Raw genomic sequence first — 20900 nt, 5'->3', positions numbered from 1 at the left:
TATTGATGTGTATTTTACTAGTGTTCGTAGCAACCCCTCGGTATTTGATACTAGTTTAGTTGCTAAGAGTAGTAACTCGAAACGGGAGTTGCAGAATGAACAGAGACTAGTTAAGGGTGAAGTGACGATGTGTGTTGGAAGTGGTTCCAAGATTGATATGATCATCATTGCACACTCCCTATACTTTCAGGATTAGTGTTGAACCTAAATAAGTGTTATTTGGTGTTTGCGTTGAGCATGAATATGATTTGATCATGTTTATTGCAATACGATTATTCATTTAAGTAAGAGAATAAATTGTTGTTCTATTTACATGAATAAAACCTTCTATGGTCATACACCCAATGAAAATGGTTTGTTGGATCTCGATTGTGGTGATACACATTCTCATAATATTAAAGCCAAAAGATGCAAAGTTAATAATGATAGTGCAACTTATTTGTGGCACTGCCGTTTAGGTCATATCGGTGTAAAGCGCACGAAGAAAATCCATGCTGATGGGCTTTTGGAATCACTTGATTATGAATCGGTTGATGCTTGCGAACCATGCCTCATGGGCAAGATTACTAAGACTCCGTTCTCCGGAACATTGGAGCGAGCAACAGATTTGTTGGAAATCGTACATACTGATGTATGTGGTCCGATAAATATTGAGGCTCACGACAGGTATCATTATTTTCTGATCTTCACAAATGATTTGAGCAGATATGAGTATATCTACTTGATGAAACACAAGTCTAAAACATTTGAAAAGTTCAAAGAATTTCAAAGTGAAGTGGAGAATCACCGTAACAAAAATAAAAGTTTCTACGATATGATCGCAGAAGTAAAATACTTGAGTTACGAGTTTGGCCTTCAGTTAAAACAATGTGAAATAGTTTCACTACTCACGCCACCTGTAACACCACAGTGTAATGGTGTGTCCAAACGTCATAACCGTACTTTATTAGATATAGTGCGATCTATGATGTCTCTTACCGATTACAACTATCGTTTTGGGGTTATGCATTAGAGACAGCTACATTCACGTTAAATAGGGTACCATCTAAATCCGTTGAGACGACACCGTATGAACTGTGGTTTGGCGAGAAACCTAAGCTGTCGTTTCTTAAAGTTTGGGACTGCGATGCTTATGTGAAAAAGTTTCAACATGATAAGCTCGAACCCAAATCGAAGAAGTAAATCTTCATAGGATACCCAAAAGAAAATGTTGGGTACACCTTCTATCACAGATCCGAAGGCAAGATATTCATTGCTGAGAATGGATCCTTTCTAGAGAAGGAGTTTCTCTCGAAATAAGTGAGTGGGAGGAAAATAGAACTTGATGAGGTAACTGTACCTGCTCCCTTATTGGAAAGTAGTTCATCACAGAAATCTGTTCCTGTGACTACTACACCAATTAGTGAGGAAGCTAATGATGATGATCATGTAACTTCAGATCAAGTTACTACCAAACCTCGTAGGTAAATCAGAGTGAGATCCGCACCAGAGTGGTACGGTAATCCTGTTCTAGAGGTCATGTTACTTGACCATGACGAACCTACGAACTATGAGGAAGCGATGATGAGCCCAGATTCCGCGAAATGGCTTGAGGCCATGAAATCTGAGATGAGATCCATGTATGAGAGCAAAGTATGGACTTTGATTGACTTGCCCAATGATCGGCGAGCCATTGAGATTAAATGGATCTTCAAGAGGAAGACGGACGCTGATAGTAGTGTTACCATCTACAAAGCTAGAATTGTCACAAAAAGGTTTTCGACAAGTTCAAAGTGTTGACTACGATGAGAGTTTCTCACTCGTATCTATGCTTAAGTCTGTCCGAATCATGTTAGCAATTGCCGCTTTTTATGATTATGAAATTTGGCAGATGAATGTCAAAACTGCATTCCTGAATGGATTTCTGGAAGAAGAGTTGTATATGATGCAACCGGAAGGTTTTGTCGATCCAAAGGGAGCTAACAAAGTGTGCAAGCTCCAGCGATCCATTTATGGACTGGTGCAAGCCTCTCGGAGTTGGAATAAACACTTTGATAAGTTGATCAAAGCATATAGTTTTATACAGACTTGCGGTGAAGTCTGTATTTACAAGAAAGTGAGTGGGAGCACTACAGCATTTCTGATAAGTATATGTGTATGACATATTGTTGATCGGAGATAATGTAGATTTATTCTGCAAAGCATAAAGGAATGTTTGAAGGGAGTTTTTCACAGAAAGACCTTGGTGAAGCTGCTTACACATTGAGCATCAAGATCTATAGAGATAGATCAAGACGCTTGATAAGTTTTTCAATTAGTACATACCTTGACAAGATTTTGAAGTAGTTCAAAATGGAATAGTCAAAGAAGGAGTTCTTGTCTGTGTTATAAGGTGTGAAGTTGAGTAAGACTCAAAACCCGACCACGGCAGAAGATAGAGAGAGAATGAAAGTCATTCCCTATGCCTCAGCCATAGGTTCTATAAAGTATGCCATGCTGTGTAACAGACCTATTGTATACCCTGCCCTGAGTTTGGCAAGGTAGTACAATAGTGATCTAGAATTAGTTCACTGGACATTGGTCAAAATTATCCTTAGTGGAATAAGGATATGTTTCTCGATTATGGAGGTAACAGAAGGTTCGTCGTAAAAGGTTACGTCGATGCAAGTTTTGACACTGATCTAGATGACTCAAAGTCTCAATCTGGATACATATTGAAAGTAGGAGCAATTAGCTAGAGTAGCTTAGTGCAGAGCATTGTTGACATAGAAATTTGCAAAATACTTATGGATCTGAATGTGGCAGACTCGTTGACTAAACTTCTCTCACAAACAAAACATGATCACACCTTAGTACTCTTTGGGCGTTAATCACATAGCGATGTGAACTAGATTATTGAATCTAGTAAACCCTTTGGGTGTTGGTCACATGACGATGTGAACTATGGGTGTTAATCACATAGTGATGTGAACTATTGATGTTAAATCACATGGCGATGTGAACTAGATTATTGACTCTAGTGCAAGTGGGAGACTGAAGGAAATATGCCCTAGAGGCAATAATAAAGTTATTATTTATTTCCTTATTTCATGATAAATGTTTATTATTCATGCTAGAATTGTATTAACCGGAACCATAATACATGTGTCAATACATAGACAAACAGAGTGTCACTAGTATGCCTCTACTTGACTAGCTCGTTGAATCAAAGATGGTTAAGTTTCCTAGCCATAGACATGAGTTGTCATTTGATTAACGGGGTCACATCATTAGAGAATGATGTGATTGAATTGACCCATTCCGTTAGCATAGCACTTGATCATTTAGTTTGTTGCTATTGCTTTCTTCATGACTTATACATGTTCCTATGACTATGAGATTATGCAACTCCCGTTTACCGGAGGAACACTTTATGTGTTACCAAACATCACAATGTAACTGGGTGATTATAAAGGTGCTCTACAGGTGTCTCCAAAGGTACATGTTGGGTTGGCGTATTTCGAGATTAGGATTCGTCACTCCGATATTCGGAGAGATATCTCTGGGCCCTCTCGGTAATGCACATCACTTAAAGCCTTGCAAGCATTGCAACTAATGAGTTATTTGCGGGATGATGTATTACAGAATGAGTAAAGAGACTTGCCGGTAACGAGATTGAACTAGGTATTGAGATACCGACGATCGAATCTCGGGCAAGTAACATACCGATGACAAAGGGAACAACGTATGTTGTTATGCGGTTTGACCAATAAAGATCTTCGTAAAATATGTAGGAGCCAATATGAGCATCCAGGTTCCGCTATTGGTTATTGACCGGAGACGTGTCTCAGTCATGTCTACATAGTTCTCGAACCCATAGGGTCCGCACGCTTAAAGTTCGATGACGGTTATATTATGAATTTATGTGTTTTGATGTACCGAAGGAGTTCGGAGTCCCGGATGAGATCGGGGACATGACGAGGAGTCTCGAAATGGTGGAGACGTAAAGATCGATATATTGGACGACTATATTCGGACATCGGAAAGGTTCCGAGTGATTCGGGTATTTTCGGGAGTACTGGGGAGTTACGGGAATTCGTATTGGGCCTTAATGGGCCATACTGGAAAGGAGAGAAATGCCTCAAAGGGTGGCCGTACCCCTTCCCATGGGCTGGTCCGATTGGACTAGGGAGGGGAGCGCTCCCTTCCTTCCTTCTCCTTTTCCCTTCCCTTTCCTTCCCTCCAACTCCTACTACATGGAAGGGCTCCTAGTTCTACTAGGAAAGGGGGAATCCTACTCCCGGTGGGAGTAGGACTCCCCTAGGGCGCGCCATAGAGAGGGCCGGCCCTCCCCCTCCTCCACTCCTTTATATACGGGGGCAGGGGAAACCCCAAAGACACAACAATTGATCTCTTGGATCTCTTAGCCGTGTGCGGTGCCCCCTCCACCATAATCCATCTCGGTCATATCGTAGCGGTGCTTAGGCGAAGCCCTGCGTCGGTAGAACATCATCATCGTCACCACGCCGTCGTGCTGATGGAACTCTCCCTCAAAACTCGGCTAGATCGGAGTTCGAGGGACGTCATCGAGTTGAACGTGTGCAGAACTCGGAGGTGCCGTGCGTTCGGTACTTGATTGGTCGGATCGTGAAGACGTATGACTACATCAATCGCGTTGTGCTAACGCTTCCGCTTTCGGTCTGCAAGGGTACGTGGACAACACTCTATCCTCTCGTTGCTATGCATCACCATGATCTTGCGTGTGCGTAGAATTTTTTTGAAATTACTATGTTCCCCAACACACATTATTTAGTATGATACGGTATCATGATATGATACTCAAGCCTCTCTTTCTTCATTTAATTATGTGTCACCTCATCAAAATTGCTTAGTTAGCATGCATGAAACTACCTATGATACTCCCATTACGACCAACCTAACGTTTATACTCTCTATTTTAAAATATAAGATGTTTTTGTAGGCTAGTTTATAACCTACCAAAACGTCTTAAATTTTAGAATGGAAGCTTCACAATTCAAAATAAATAAATATCATTCGTGTCTATCTAGGCACATCTAGTTATTGCACATCTAAGTGACCCAGTCACATTACAAAGGAAAATAAAGTAGACAACAAAATGTCGGCATGAATTTTCATGTAAAATCACTGATATAACTTAGATGTGCAATAACTAGGACACATCTAGATGTGTTTTAGCTAAATTGAATTCAATTGGACCCCAATATCTGTTGGGGAACGTAGCATAAATTCAAAATTTTCCTACGTGTCACCAAGATCTATCTATGGAGTCATCTAGCAACGAGGGAGGAGTGAATCTACATACCCTTGTAGATCGCGCGCGGAAGCGTTCAAGAGAACGGGGTTGATGGAGTCGTACTCGTCGTGATTCAAATCACCGATGATCCTAGCGTCGAACGGACGGCACCTCCGCGTTCAACACACGTACGGAGCAGCGACGTCTCCTCCTTCTTGATCCAGCAAGGGGGGAGGAGAGGTTGATGGAGATCCAGCAGCACGACGGCGTGGTGATGGAAGTAGCGGGATTCCAACAGGGCTTCGCCAAGCGCTGCGGGAGGAGGGAGATGTGTCATGGGAGGGAGAGGGAGGCGCCAGGGCTCAGGTGTGGTTGCCCTCCCTTCCCCCCCACTATATATAGGGCCAAGGGAGAGGGGGAGGGCGCAGCCTTGCCCCTTCCTCCAAGGAAGGGTGCGGCCAAGGGGGGAGGAGTCCATCCTCCCCAAGGCACCTCGGAGGTGCCTTCCCCCTTTAGGACTCTCCCCTTTCCCTCTCTCTTGGCGCATGGGCCTCTTGGGGCTGGTGCCCTTGGCCCATATAGGCCAAGGCGCACCCCCTACAGCCCATGTGGCCCCCCGGGGCAGGTGGCCCCACCCGGTGGACCCCCGGGACCCTTCCGGTGGTCCCGGTACAATACCGGTGACCCCGAAACTTGTCCCGATGGCCGAAATAGCACTTTCTATATATAATTCTTTACCTCCGGACCATTCCGGAACTCCTCGTGACGTCTGGGATCTCATCCGGGACTCCAAACAACTTTTGGGTTACCGCATACTAATATCTCTATAACCCTAGCGTCACCGAACCTTAAGTGTGTAGACCCTACGGGTTCGGGAGACATGCAGACATGACCGAGATGACTCTCCGGTCAATAACCAACAGTGGGATCTGGATACCCATGTTGGTTCCCACATGTTCCACGATGATCTCATCGGATGAACCACGATGTCAAGGACTTAATCAATCCCGTATACAATTCCCTTTGTCTAGCGGTACGATACTTGCCCGAGATTCGATCGTCGGTATCCCGATACCTTGTTCAATCTCGTTACCGGCAAGTCTCTTTACTCGTTTCGTAACACATCATCCCGTGATCAACTCCTTGATCACATTGTGCACATTATGATGATGTCCTACCGAGTGGGCCCAGAGATACCTCTCCGTTTACACGGAGTGACAAATCCCAGTCTCGATTCGTGCCAACCCAACAGACACTTTCGGAGATACCCGTAGTGTACCTTTATAGCCACCCAGTTACGTTGTGACGTTTGGCACACCCAAAGCACTCCTACGGTATCCGGGAGTTGCACAATCTCATGGTCTGAGGAAATGATACTTGACAATAGAAAAAGCTTTAGCATACGAACTATACGATATTGTGCTATGCTCAGGATTGGGTCTTGTCCATCACATCATTCTCCTAATGATGTGATCCCGTTATCAACGACATCCAATGTCCATGGTCAGGAAACCGTAACCATCTATTGATCAACGAGCTAGTCAACTAGAGGCTTACTAGGGACATGGTGTTGTCTATGTATCCACACATGTATCTGAGTTTCCTATCAATACAATTCTAGCATGGATAATAAACGATTATCATGATCAAGGAAATATAATAATAATCAATTTATTATTGCCTCTAGGGCATATTTCCAACAGTCTCCCACTTGCACTAGAGTCAATAATTTAGTTCACATCGCCATGTGATTAACACTCACAGGTCACATCGCCATGTGACTAACACCCAAGAGTTTACTAGAGTCAGTAGTCTAGTTCACATCACTATGTGATTAACACTCAACGAGTTCTAGGTTTGATCATGTTGCTTGTGAGAGAGGTTTTAGTCAACGGGTCTGCAACATTCAGATCCGTATGTACTTCGCAAATTTTTATGTCATCTTGTAGATGCAACTACTACGCTACATTTGGAGCCATTTCAAATAACTGTTCTACATGGAGCTATTCTAAATTGTTGCTCCATTATACGTATCCGGTATCTCTACTCAGAGCTATCCGGATAGGTGTTAAGCTTGCATTGACTTAACTCTTTACGTCGAACTCTTTATCACCTCCATAACCGAGAAACATATCCTTATTCCTCTAAGGATAATTTAGACCGCTATCTGGTGATCTACTCCTAGATTACCTTTGTACCCTCTTGCCAGATATGTGGCAAGGCACACATCAGGTGCGGTACTCAGCATGGCATACTGTAGAGAGCCTATGTCTTAAGCATAGGGGACGACCTTCGTCCTTTCTCTCTATTCTGCCATGGTCGAGCTTTAAGTCTTAACTTCATACCTTACAACTCAGGCAAGAACTCCTTCTTTGACTGGTCCATCTTGAACACCTTCAAGATCATGTCAAGGTATGTGCTCATTTGAAAGTACCATTAAGCGTTTTGATCTATCCTTATAGATCTTGATGCTCAATGTTCAAGTACCTTAATCCAGGCTTTCCATTGAAAAACACTTTCCAAATAACCCTATATGCTTTCCAGAAATTCTACGTCATTTCTGATCCATAATATGTCAACAACATATACTCATCAGAAATTCTATAGTGCTCCCACTCACTTCTTTGGAAATACAAGTTTCTCATAAACTTTGTATAAACCCAAAATCTTTGATCATCTCATCAAAGCATACATTCCAACTCCGAGATGCTTACTCCAGTCCTTAGAAGGATTGCTAGAGCTTTGCATACTTATTAGCATCTTTCAGGATTGACAAAACCTTCCGGTTGTATCACATACAACCTTTCGTCGAGGAAACAATGTTTTGACATCCTATCTGCAAGATTTCATAAATAATGCAGTAATCGCTAATATAATTCCAACAGACTCTTAGCATCGCTACGAGTGAGAAAGTCTCACCGTAGTCAACTCCTTGAACTTGTCGGGAAACTTCTTAACGACAAGTCGAGCTTTCTTAACGGTGACATTTACCATCATTGTCCGTCTTCCTTTTAAAATCCATCTGTACTCAACAGCCTTACGACCATCAAGCTGTTCTGCCAAAGTCTACACTTTGTTTCCATACATGGATCCTCTCTTGGATTTTATGGCTTCGAGCCATTTATCGGAATCTAGGCCCACCATCGCTCCTCCATAGCTCGTAGGTTCATTGTTGTCTAGCAACATGACTTCCAAGACAGGATTACGTACCACTCTGAAGTAGTACGCATCCTTGTCATCCCATGAGGTTTGGTAGTGACTTGATCTGAAGTTTCATGATCACTATCATAAGCTTCCACTTCAATTGGTGTAGGTGCCACAGGAACAACTCTTTGTGCCCTGCTATACACTAGTTGAAGTGACGGTTCAATAATCTCATCAAGTCTCCACCATCCTCCCACTCAATTATTTCGAGAGAAACTTTTCCTCGAGAAAGGACCCGATTCTAGAAACAATCCCTTATTGCTTTCGAATCTGAGACAGGAGGTATACCCAACTGTTTTGGGTGTCCTATGAAGATGCATTTATCTGCTTTGGGTTCGAGCTTATCAGCCTGAAACTTTTTCACATAAGCGTCGCAGCCCCAAACTTTTAAGAAATGACAGCTTAGGTTTCTCTAAACCACAGTTCATACAGTGTCATCTCATCGGAATTACGTGGTGCCCTATTTAAAGTGAATGTGGTTGTCTCTAATGCCTAACCCATAAACTATTGTGGTAATTCGATAAGAGACATCATGGTATGCATCATATCCAATAGGGTGCAGTTATGATGTTCGGACACACCATCACACTATGGTGTTCCAGGCTGTATTAGTTGTGAAACAATTTCCACAATGTCTTAATTCTGTGCCAAACTCGTAATTCAGATATTCATCTCTATGATCATATCATAGATATTTTATCCTCTTGTCACGACGATCTTTCAACTTCACCCTGAAATTACTTGAACCTTTCAATAATTCAGACTCGTGATTCATCAAGTAAATATACTCAACATCTACTCAAATCATCTGTGAAGTAAGAACATAACGATATCCACTACATGCCTCAGCACTCATTGGACTGCGCACATCAAAATGTATTACTTCCAACAAGTTGCTTTCTAGTTCCATTTTACTGAAAATGAGGCTTTCAGTCATCTTGCCCATGTGGTATGATTTGTATGTCTCAAGTGATTCAAAATCAAGTGAGTCCAAACGGTCCATTTGCATGGAGTTTCTTCATGCATATACACCAATAGACATGGTTCGCATGCCTCAAACTTTTCAAAAACGAGTGAGCCCAAAGATCCATCAGCATGGAGCTTCTTCATGCGTTTTATACCGATATGACTTACGTGGTAGTGCCACAAGTAGGTGGTACTATCATTACTATCTTTTGGCATGAACATGTGTATCACTACGATCGAGATTCAATGAATCATCCATTTTAGGTGCAAGACCATTGAAGGTATTATTCAAATAAACAGAGTAACCATTATTCTCCTTAAATGAATAACCGTATCGCGATAGACATAATCCAATCATGTCTATGCTCAACGCAAACACCAAATAACAATTATTTAGGTTTTAATACCAATCTCGATGGTAGAGGGAGCGTGCGATGCTTGATCATATCAACATTGGAAACACTTCCAACACATATCGTCAGCTCACCTTTAGCTAGTCTCCGTTTATTCCGTAGCTTTTATTTCGAGTTACTAACACTTAGCAACCGAACCGGTATCTAATACCCTGGTGCTACTAGGAGTACTAGTAAAGTACACATCAACACAATGTATATCCAATATACTTCTATCGACCTTTGCCAGCCTTCTCATCTACCAAGTATCTAGGGTAATTCTGCTCCAGTGGTTGTTCCCCTTATTACAGAAGCACTTAGTCTCGGGTTTGGGTTCAACCTTGGGTTTCTTCATTAGAGCAGCAGTTGAATTGCCGTTTCATGAAGTATCCCTTCTTGCCCTTGCCCTTCTTGAAACTAGTGGTTTCACCAACCATCAACAATTGATGCTCCTTCTTGATTTCTACTTTTGTGGTGTCAAACATCGCGAATATCTCAAGGATCATCATATATGTCCCCGATACATTATAGTTCATCATGAAGCTCTAGCAGCCTGGTGGTAATGACTTCGGAGAAACATCACTATCTTATCTGGAAGATCAACTCCCACTCGATTCAAGCGATTGTTGTACTCAGACAATCTGAGCACAAGCTCAACAATTGAGCTTTTCTCCTTAGTTTGTGGGCTAAGAAAATCGTCGGAGGTCTTATACCTCTTGACGTGGGCACGAGCCTGAAATCCCAATTTCAACCCTCGAAACATCTCATATGTTTCGCGACGTTTCAAAACCGTCTTCGGTGCCTCAATTCTAAACCGTTTAACTGAACTATCACGTAGTTATCAAAATGTGTATGTCCGATGTTCGCAACATCCACAGACAACGTTCGAGGTTCAGCACACTGAGCGGTGCATTAAGGACATAAGCCTTCTATGAAGCAATGAGGACAATCCTCAGTTTACGGACCTAGTCCGCATAATTGCTACTATCAACTTTCAACTAAATTTTCTCTAGGAACATATCTAAACAGTAGAACTGAAGCGCGAGCTACGACATAATTTGCGAAGACCTTTTGACTATGTTCAGGATAATTAAGTTCATCTTATGAACTCCCACTCAGATAGACATCCCTCTAGTCATCTAAGTGATTACATGATCCGAGTCAACTAGGCCGTGTCCGATCATCACGTGAGACGGACTAGTCATCATCGGTGAACATCTTCATGTTGATCGTATCTACCATACGACTCATGCTCGACCTTTCGGTCTCTTGTGTTCCGAGGCCATGTCTGTACATGCTAGGCTCGTCAAGTTAACCCTAAGTGTTTTGCATGTGTAAAACTGTCTTACACCCGTTGTATGTGAACGTAAGGATCTATCACACCCGATCATCACGTGGTGCTTCGAAACGACGAACTTTAGCAACGGTGCACAGTTAGGGGAGAACACATTCTTGAAATTTTAATGAGGGATCATCTTATTTACTACCGTTGTTCTAAGCAAATAAGATGTATAAACATGATAAACATCACATGCAATCAAATAGTGACATGATATGGCCAATATCACTTTGCTCCTTTTGATCTCCATCTTCGGGGCTCCATGATCATCATCGTCACCGGCATGACACCATGATCTCCATCATCATGATCTCCATCATCGTGTCTTCTTGAAGTTGTCACGTCATCTATTACTTCTACTACTACAGCTAACGGTTAGCAATAAAGTAAAGTAATTACATGACGTTTATGTTGACACGCAGGTCATAAATAAATTAAGAAAACTCCTATGGCTCCTGCCGGTTGTCATACTCATCGACATGCAAGTTGTGATTCCTATTACAAGAACATGATCAATCTCATACATCACATATATCATTCATCACATCCTTTTGGCCATATCACATCACATAGCATACCCTGCAAAAACAAGTTAGACGTCTTCTAATTGTTGTTTGCATGTTTTACGTGGCTGCTATGGGTTTCTAGCAAGAACGTTTCTTACCTACGCAAAACCACAACGTGATATGCCAATTGCTATTTACCCTTCATAAGGACCCTTTTCATCGAATCTGATCCGACTAAAGTGGGAGAGACAGACACCCGCCAGCCACCTTATGCAACTAGTGCATGTTTGTCGGTGGAACCGGTCTCACGTAAGCATACGTGTAAGGTTGGTCCTACGTGTCACCAAGATCTATCTATGGAGTCATCTAGCAACGAGGGAGGAGTGAATCTACATACCCTTGTAGATCACGTGCGGAAGCGTTCAAGAGAACGGGGTTGATGGAGTCGTACTCGTCGTGATTCAAATCACCGATGATCCTAGCGCCGAACGGACGGCACCTCCGCGTTCAACACACGTACGGAGCAGCGACGTCTCCTCCTTCTTGATCCAGCAAGGGGGGAGGAGAGGTTGATGGAGATCCAGCAGCACGACGGCGTGGTGATGGAAGTAGCGGGATTCCAACAGGGCTTCGCCAAGCGCTGCGGGAGGAGGGAGATGTGTCATGGGAGGGAGAGGGAGGCGCCAGGGCTCAGGTGTGGTTGCCCTCCCTTCCCCCCCACTATATATAGGGCCAAGGGAGAGGGGGAGGGTGTAGCCTTGCCCCTTCCTCCAAGGAAGGGTGCGGCTAAGGGGGGAGGAGTCCATCCTCCCCAAGGCACCTCGAAGGTGCCTTCCCCCTTTAGGACTCTCCCCTTTCCCTCTCTCTTGGCGCATGGGCCTCTTGGGGCTGGTGCCCTTGGACCATATAGGCCAAGGCGCATCCCCTACAGCCCATGTGGCCCCCCGGGGCAGGTGGCCCCACCCGGTGGACCCCCGGGACCCTTCCGGTGGTCCCGGTACAATACCGGTGACCCCGAAACTTGTCCCGATGGCCGAAATAGCACTTCCTATATATAATTCTTTACCTCCGGACCATTACGGAACTCCTCGTGACATCCGGGATCTCATCCGAGACTCCGAACAACTTTTGGGTTACCGCATACTAATATCTCTATAACCCTAGCGTCACCGAACCTTAAGTGTGTAGACCCTACGGGTTCGGGAGACATGCAGACATGACCGAGATGACTCTCCGGTCAATAACCAACAGCGGGATCTGGATACCCATGTTGGTTCCCACATGTTCCACGATGATCTCATCGGATGAACCACGATGTCAAGGACTTAATCAATCCCGTATACAATTCCCTTTGTCTAGCGGTACGATACTTGCCCGAGATTCGATCGTCGGTATCCCGATACCTTGTTCAATCTCGTTACCGGCAAGTCTCTTTACTCGTTTCGTAACACATCATCCCGTGATCAACTCCTTGATCACATTGTGCACATTATGATGATGTCCTACCGAGTGGGCCCAGAGATACCTCTCCGTTTACACGGAGTGACAAATCCCAGTCTCGATTCGTGCCAACCCAACAGACACTTTCGGAGATACCCGTAGTGTACCTTTATAGACACCCAGTTACGTTGTGACGTTTGGCACACCCAAAGCACTCCTACGGTATCCGGGAGTTGCACAATCTCATGGTCTGAGGAAATGATACTTGACAATAGAAAAAGCTTTAGCATACGAACTATACGATCTTGTGCTATGCTCGGGATTGGGTCTTGTCCATCACATCATTCTCCTAATGATGTGATCCCGTTATCAACGACATCCAATGTCCATGGTCAGGAAACCGTAACCATCTATTGATCAACGAGCTAGTCAACTAGAGGCTTACTAGGGACATGGTGTTGTCTATGTATCCACACATGTATCTGAGTTTCCTATCAATACAATTCTAGCATGGATAATAAACGATTATCATGAACAAGGAAATATAATAATAATCAATTTATTATTGCCTCTAGGGCATATTTCCAACAATATCCACCACACGTGTGGCATAATGCGCATTCGTCCACACACCGTGTGTGGCATGAGGAGAAGGCATCCCACACGGGCTGTGCGTGGGCGAACAGTAGAATTGTCCACACGTGTGGGCACAGCTACTTCGTGCCATACGCCCAACAAGTACTGCTCATCCCCACTCCGCGCGTGTGGCACGAAGCAAATATGCCCACACGTCCTGACGCAACTACATTAGGTACCCGCGGGATGACGATTTAGTTACCATCCGGGATGGCAGATGTAGTTATCCGAGATGGCAAATATGGTTGTAAAAGCATGGCAACTCTCTTTGTTTTGGTTAACTATAGTTGTCATGTCTAATTTATGGTAATTGCCGCTGTAATCAGACCATAGTTGTCGTGTGTGATTAACTACTTGCCACATGTGGTCAAACAATAGTTGCCATGTGTGTTTACCTAGTTGTCACGTGTGGTTAATTACAGTTGCCATGTATGTTTATCTGATGGATTGTGCTAACGACCAGTCGACTGGTCGTTAGCAACAGATCCGCACGAGTCTATTGATCCACTTCTCCCGATAATTTTTTTCTGCCGTCTAACCATCTCTGATTTTTCGATAAAAAAATTGAAGGAACTGGGAGTCAAACCCACTACCCCTTGTTATGTCATGGTTGCTTGCAACCAACATGTCTAGATTGAGCTATTGACTAGAAGGAGCTTACATAGTATTTGTACTACTACGTAATCGTATTACCTAAAAACAAATCATTTTTCTTTCTTCCTTTTGTACTGTTTTATCGTTATCCTATTTAGATGGCTCGGCTGCACAAGGGTTTGAACCCATGATCTCTACTCCACATACCAGACGCTCTTATCAACTTTATTAGGTTCAAAAGTTAGCAACCCCAAAGGTACAAAAGTTATCAGTCTTGTGGTACGTAACTTACCGCACTTCTTACACATGAGTTATCGAGAGATATTTGAACATTTTTTTTTGTCAGAGTTACCACTGGGTGTTGTACATAAAATTATCATGTTTTGTGGTCCGTAAAAACCATGCTACTTACACAAAAGTTATCGAGGGATTTTTCAGTAACTTTTTCCCATGTCAAAGTTACCTTGATGTTTGTGCATAAGTTATCATGTCAGCGGTATATAACTTATCATACTATTTACACAAAAATTATCGAAGTTTCAAGCCCCCTTCGTGTCCAAATGTTACCACCATGTTTGTATCTAAATTATCAGGGTTGCGGTGCATAAAATATGATGCTATCTACATATAAGTTAAGTTTGGGGGGGGGGGGGGGGGTGTTTCAACAAAAATTTCCCCCGAGTCAAAGTTACCATAGCGTTTGAACGTAAGTGATCAGACATGTTGCATGAAAATTAACATGCCATTGACACAAGAATTACAGAGGTTATGTTTCAACAACTCCTCCCCCTCCCCCCACCGAGTCAAAGTTATGATGATATTTGTATATATGTTATCATGTATGTGCTGTGTAGATTACCATGATATGTACAAAGAAGACCGGGGTGTTGTTGGGCCAACTTGCTTACAAATAGACCATGCTTGGGTTAGAGATACCATGGGTGTTGCTCATATATTTTGAATTTTTTTTCTTGGGTTAGAGTTACCATGGGTGTTGCTCATATATTATCATGTTTTGCGGTCCCTAAAATACCATATGTTATTTACTCAAAAGTTATTTGTGTATGTGTGTGTTGGGGGGAGGGGGTACATTTTGAATAAAAAATCCAGGGTCAATCTTACCATGATGTTTGTATGTAAGTTATCAGGTCAGAATGCTTAAATTATCATGTTGCTTACAAAAGAAATTTAGGGAGGGGGGTATGTTTCAACCACCCTCCGTGTCAATCCATATTAATTTCTACATAAATACATGGCTGTGGTGCACAAATTATCATGTTATGTACATATAACTTACCAGGAGGGGGGGGTATGTTTCAACAAAAAATCTCATGCCAAAGTTACCATGATGTTTGAGCGTACACTATCACGCCTGCCGTGTGAAAAATTCCATGTTATTAACACAAAAATTACGGAGGTTATATTCCCCCCCCCCCCCTAGTGCCCGCCGTGACAAAGTGACCACCATATTTATACATATGTTATCGTGTCTATGTTGCACAGAATACCATGGACCAACTTGCTTATCAAGAGACCATGCTTCCAAACCAACAAACGTGTGTATTTCCTTTTCTAAAAAAAATCCTCAAATTTCGCATATGTTTTTCTGTTCTAGTAGATTACACAAGAAAACTCAACTACAAAAACTTCCTGTATTGGGACAAGAAATAAACTTGGTGAGTTGGTTGTTGGGCTAGTTTATGTATCAAACGATCAGGGTTCAAATCCCCTATAACATATGATTTTTAGCAAACGATTCATAGTTGTCATGTGTGTTTGCCTAATTGTCATGTACGCGCAACTGCAGTTGCCATCCAACAACGTACGACTGTCGTGTGGGTGAAAAGCAGTTCGCCCACACGCGCGTGGACTAGGTGATGGCTTTGTGAACAGAAACTAGTTCGTCCACATAGCGCAGCTGGCAACCGCGTATCGTGAGGTGTGTGGGCGCCCACACACCGGCCTTGCACGCGAAAATGTCTCGGTGTGTCAAGATTCATGCAAACTTACCTGGTGATTCAGATGTGTAGGCGAGTTACAATGTTGCTATACGTGTGGGCGTTAGTGTTTTCGTGGACAGTTGTAGTCCGCTTACGTGTGCGCTGCAAGTTACAGAGTCCGGCTCCAACCATGCAAAGTTTTTTTTCTCGGGACCAAACATGCAAAGCTTGTCACGGTCGGTTCGACGTAGTTATGGTCACCAAATTGCGTACGAGCGGCTTAAATCACGGTCACGAACGCCCAGGGTACATACGTCGTCGCCGCCGTGCTGATCGATTCATCACGTAGCTAGCTAGCTAGGTTTCGGCTTCGATTGATCGACCATGGCGCCTCCGTCCTCGTCCCCCGCCGAAGCCGACTCCCCGATCGTCCACGTCGCCTTCAGCAGCGGCGCCTCCCACTTCGTCGCGTCCACGGCCACCGGGTTCCACGTCTTCTCCTGCGACGACGACAAGGTCGAGCGCGTCCACTACAAGTCCGACGCCGTCGCCTCGCCCGGCGTCGTGGTGACCTCCGCCGAGCTGCTAACGCGGTCGCGCGTGGCCGTTGTGACCCGGACGACAGGCGCCGTCAAGGGCGCGGCCGAGCACCACGCGATCTACTTCTGGGACGAGGAGAGCGGGGAGGCGAAGCAGATAGCCATCGGCTCGGCCAGCACCCCCGACCTCGGCCCCGTGGGCGGGCTCCGCCTTCTCGGGGACCACGTGCTCGTCGCCGGCCAGCAGATGGCGATGCTGGTCATCAACGGCGACTTGAAGAGCCGAAAGCTGGTTCAGACGGGCCCCAACCCGCTTGGGCTGTGCGCGCTGGCGGTTGACCAGGAGACGCGGCTCGTCTGCGCCCTGCCGCGGCCGGAGAAGGGGGCGGTGCAGGTCCGCCGGACCGGCAAGCCCGGCAGCGTCGACGTGCACGCGCACGCGTCGAGCCTGTCGTGCATCGCGCTCTCCCGCGACGGCCGGCTGCTCGCCACAGCCGGATCAAAGGGCACGCTCGTGCGCATCTTCAGCACCGACGACGGCGCCATGGTCCAAGAGGTATCCAACGCTAGCTACTACACCTCTCGTTAAACTATATACAAAGCAAAATGAGTGAATCTACATTTTAAATTATGTGGTTCATAATGAAATATCTACGAAGACTCACTCTGTGCATTTGAAAACCGAACCGAAAAACCATACCGAAAATAAACCGAACCGAACCGATTTTATGGTTTTTATGGTTTCTGGTTTCGGTATGGTATGAATGCCGTTTTGAACTTTGGTTTATATGGTATATACCGGAAAACCGAACGGTTAACCGAATAAACCAAAGTAAAAACTAAATTTATATTTCTTGAGATAAACAACCATACAAGTTGTCATTTTTCTTGTACATGAGTCAAATTCACTACTAAGCACGTAATTTTTTCTTGTAGCATAGTTATTTTTCTATTTTTAAAATGCTAAACACGTCCATAACCATCAACAGATGAATCAATGCAAGCATATACACTTATATATATAGTTATATACTATTTCTGTAAAATAGTATGTGTTTTGAGTCATAAATTTGTAAGTTATTATTACGTCATTTTCAAATTCGCGTTAGGTGTTTTTATGGTATATACCGAAACCATACCGAAATAATTTGGTATATACCGAAACCGAACCGTATTTTAATTTCATACCGTATTTACCGAAGTATTAATACCGTACAAACCGAAAAACCTATAAACCGAACCATGTAAACTGAATAAACCGAACGCACAGAGTGAACGAAGACTCCCTTCGTCTCAAAATTCTTGTCTTAGATTTGTCTAGATACGGATATACCTAATACTAAAACGTGACTTCATACATCTGTATTTAGACAAATTTAAGACAAGAATTTTGGGACGGAGGGAGTATTTAGGAACGGGAAAAAATCTACCTTTTCGGGGTACAATATTTTCTAATCAGTTACATAAAAGTCGTTTTGCCTCTTGTCACGGTGCGTGTTTACTGGACGAGCAAAACATGTACTCCCTCCAATCAGAATTACTTGTCGCTTAAACAAATATGACCGAGAAAGTATATACCTATTTCCGTGTGCTTCCATCTTGGTGTTCGGTCGTGTTATTCATTGAAGCAATTATATATTATTAAAGTCAATCCGAGGCAAGTGTTCGGGTCTATTATGACATAAAGATTAGGTGCCTAACGGACATTGTTTATCTTGAAAAACAAATATTTCTCGACGCAAGAAAAAAATATTTTTTATTTTAAAATTAGGAAACTAGTGTATTTTTTAAGGCATAAGCTCCTATCTAAATCTACTTTCCTTGAGCATAATATAGGGTTTTTTATTTGATTCTAAATTCCAAGATAACTCATTAGAATTATTAATAAGATGGTCCTAATATATTAGCAATATTTAGATTGCCCCCTCTTTTTATTCACTTTATTACTTCTATTCTAGACCCTATCCATATGGTTTATTCTTATGAAATATCATATAAAATAGAAGGTATAAGAAATGGATATAATGAAATTCTTGATTCGATCTTACGACCTAATTTATCTGATTAATGGATCAACAACCACCCATTTATGGAAAAGAAGGAGCATGGTCTTATTCAAATTCAAAGCGCTTCGTAATCTTTAACCAGTTCTGAGTTGCTGCGTACGTGCAGCTAAGGAGAGGCATCGACAGAGCAGACATCCACTGCATCGCCTTCTCGCCGGACTTCAGATGGCTGGCCGTTTCCAGCGACAAGGGGACGGTCCACGTTTTCCCCGTCGCCAGCGTCGACAAAGCAACCTCGACAATGGCGGGCGGCGACCGGGATGCCCTCCTGGTGGCCCCATCACGAGCAGCGGCGTCTCCTCCTCCACCGGCAGCAGCCAAGCAGGGATCATTACTGCCATCGTTCTTGAAAGGTGCAACACCTGTTCTCCTACATATATAGAAGAACTAACGATCCAATGTGGTTTTCTGTACCCTGAAAAACTGAAGTACTTCCGCGTGCATCTCTTGCAGGTTACTTGCCGAGCTACTTCAGCTCAGAGCGGTCTCTGGCGCAGGTCCGGCTCCGCGAGGGCGTCGAGTACGCGGTGGAGTTCTGGCGGCACCACCCCAACATCATCCTCATCGTCGGCACGGACGGAAGGTGCGTGTCCCCTGCTTTCTTTTCTTCTTTGGCTTATTGGAACTGAAAAATGTTGGCATGATGCACTTGATCGCTGACGTTCTGTCGAACTCCGAATGGTTCGTGCGTGCAGCTTCTACCGGTGCGGTTTCGACCCCTTGAACACCAGCGAGATGAAGCAGGTGGAGCACAAGAGATTCATGAAGATCAAGGAGTCCGAGGACAGCCAGAGAGTCCAGTCTGAGACTTAGCCAGTTCACAATTAGACGATGTACAATGCAATTCTTGTTTATCCCTGGTGATGTGCTCTGTCCTTCCTCATGTAGAGGGGGGGTTGAGTTCTTCTAGTCTTTTTAGCAGTAGCAGTAGTATATGGACTCATGCTCTTGTAAGATTGAACTGATTTGGTCTTTCTCTAATGGAAATATAAAAAAAGCATTACTATAGTAGAAGTCTTTAATTAGGGCCTGTTTGGTTTCAATAAGTCATCTGACTTATAAGTCAGGTGACTTAAAACCAGTGACTTATGGTGGAACAGCTATTGTCTGATGCTGAGTCAGAGTCCAGCTCCAAAGATGCAAAGCTTTTTTTTGGCGGGACTAAACATGCAAGAGATTGTCACGGTCGGTTTGACATGTTAGGGCATCTTCATCGACCCTAAATCGCCCGCATATGTCTGAACCACGAAAATCATCCAACACGATCTTGTATTGATCCATTCGGCGGTTCAGACGCATTTTCTCCCTTAAAATGAAGACAAAGTGGTTTTGCGAGAATCCGAACAACAGCCACGTTGAACTCTATTCAAGGCCCACTAAATTCGCCTTTCCGGTCTCATTTTCTTTCACTCCACTACTTCTCTCCCTTGCTTTACATCCGCATCCTCCATCTTTGCTGCCACCGCTATACCTCTTCAGCTGCCGCATAGGCATTTCCGGACGTTCCCATCACTGATATGCCCGCTGGCCTTTTATGATAGTGTTGTGCACCCTGGAGCCGTTAGTACCCAAGTACAATCTGCCACCCTGTCGACGACTTCCATGACAACCATCACGCCCGGCAGGTGTTCTCTCAAATGTCATTGAGCTTGTTTTCGAATGACATGTCCTTTTTGCAGAGTAAGAAGGATGGCGGGGTACTCAACCATGGAGGATGAGTTATTGTGCGATGCGTGGTTGGCCATATCCGTGAACTTCATAGGCATGAGGAGTAGGGGACCTTCTGACTGTAATTGCATGAATCGTTTCACGCACGAAAAGCATATTACGCCCTACAACATGCACATCATCTAAGAACGCCATGTGAGGTCATTGGCGTATCGATGGTACGTCATTCAGACCTTCAACACCAACTTTTGTGGCGTGGTTGCTCAGTTGGAGGTAATGTTGCCATTGCACGTGGCAGAGGAGGAGATCATAAATTTTGTTTCTTCTTACTCAACTTGTTGATTGAATCATTCATTCACTCAATGTTGCTCTACACA

At 43.8% G+C, this 20900-nt stretch overlaps 1 protein-coding gene across 2 annotated transcripts; it reads left to right on the top strand.

Moving 5' to 3' along the window:
- The first annotated feature begins 16634 nt into the window (after positions 1–16634).
- On the top strand, positions 16635–19668 carry LOC147983864 (autophagy-related protein 18d-like). 2 transcript variants are annotated; one of them, XM_087543181.1, is made up of 5 exons: positions 16635–16929; positions 17197–17345; positions 18962–19208; positions 19309–19438; positions 19551–19668. In XM_087543181.1, the coding sequence occupies exons 1-5, from the start codon at positions 16635–16637 to the stop codon at positions 19666–19668; spliced, it is 939 nt and encodes a 312-aa protein (XP_087399307.1). The 2 variants fall into 2 exon arrangements, with proteins under 2 accessions (XP_087399307.1, XP_087399306.1); XM_087543180.1 differs by having other exon boundaries at positions 16635–17345.
- Positions 19669–20900: the final 1232 nt, after the last annotated feature.

Source organism: Triticum urartu, chromosome 2A (genome assembly GCF_056163025.1).
Source record: "Triticum urartu cultivar PI428250 chromosome 2A, HENAU_Tu73, whole genome shotgun sequence".
Classification (NCBI taxonomy): domain Eukaryota; kingdom Viridiplantae; phylum Streptophyta; class Magnoliopsida; order Poales; family Poaceae; genus Triticum; species Triticum urartu.
The sequence above is the reverse complement of the archived record's forward strand: the minus strand, read 5'-3'. Positions and strand labels throughout refer to the sequence as shown.

What these genes read in the sequence shown, in the direction of transcription:
- LOC147983864 (XM_087543180.1), top strand. Translation starts at nt 16,635, where the DNA reads ATGGCGCCTCCGTCCTCGTCCCCCGCCGAAGCCGACTCCCCGATCGTC. An exon ending in ACGGCGCCATGGTCCAAGAG is followed by an intron (nt 17,346 to 18,961) that starts GTATCCAACGCT and finishes GCGTACGTGCAG; the next exon opens with CTAAGGAGAGGCATCGACAG. An exon ending in ATCGTCGGCACGGACGGAAG is followed by an intron (nt 19,439 to 19,550) that starts GTGCGTGTCCCC and finishes TCGTGCGTGCAG; the next exon opens with CTTCTACCGGTGCGGTTTCG.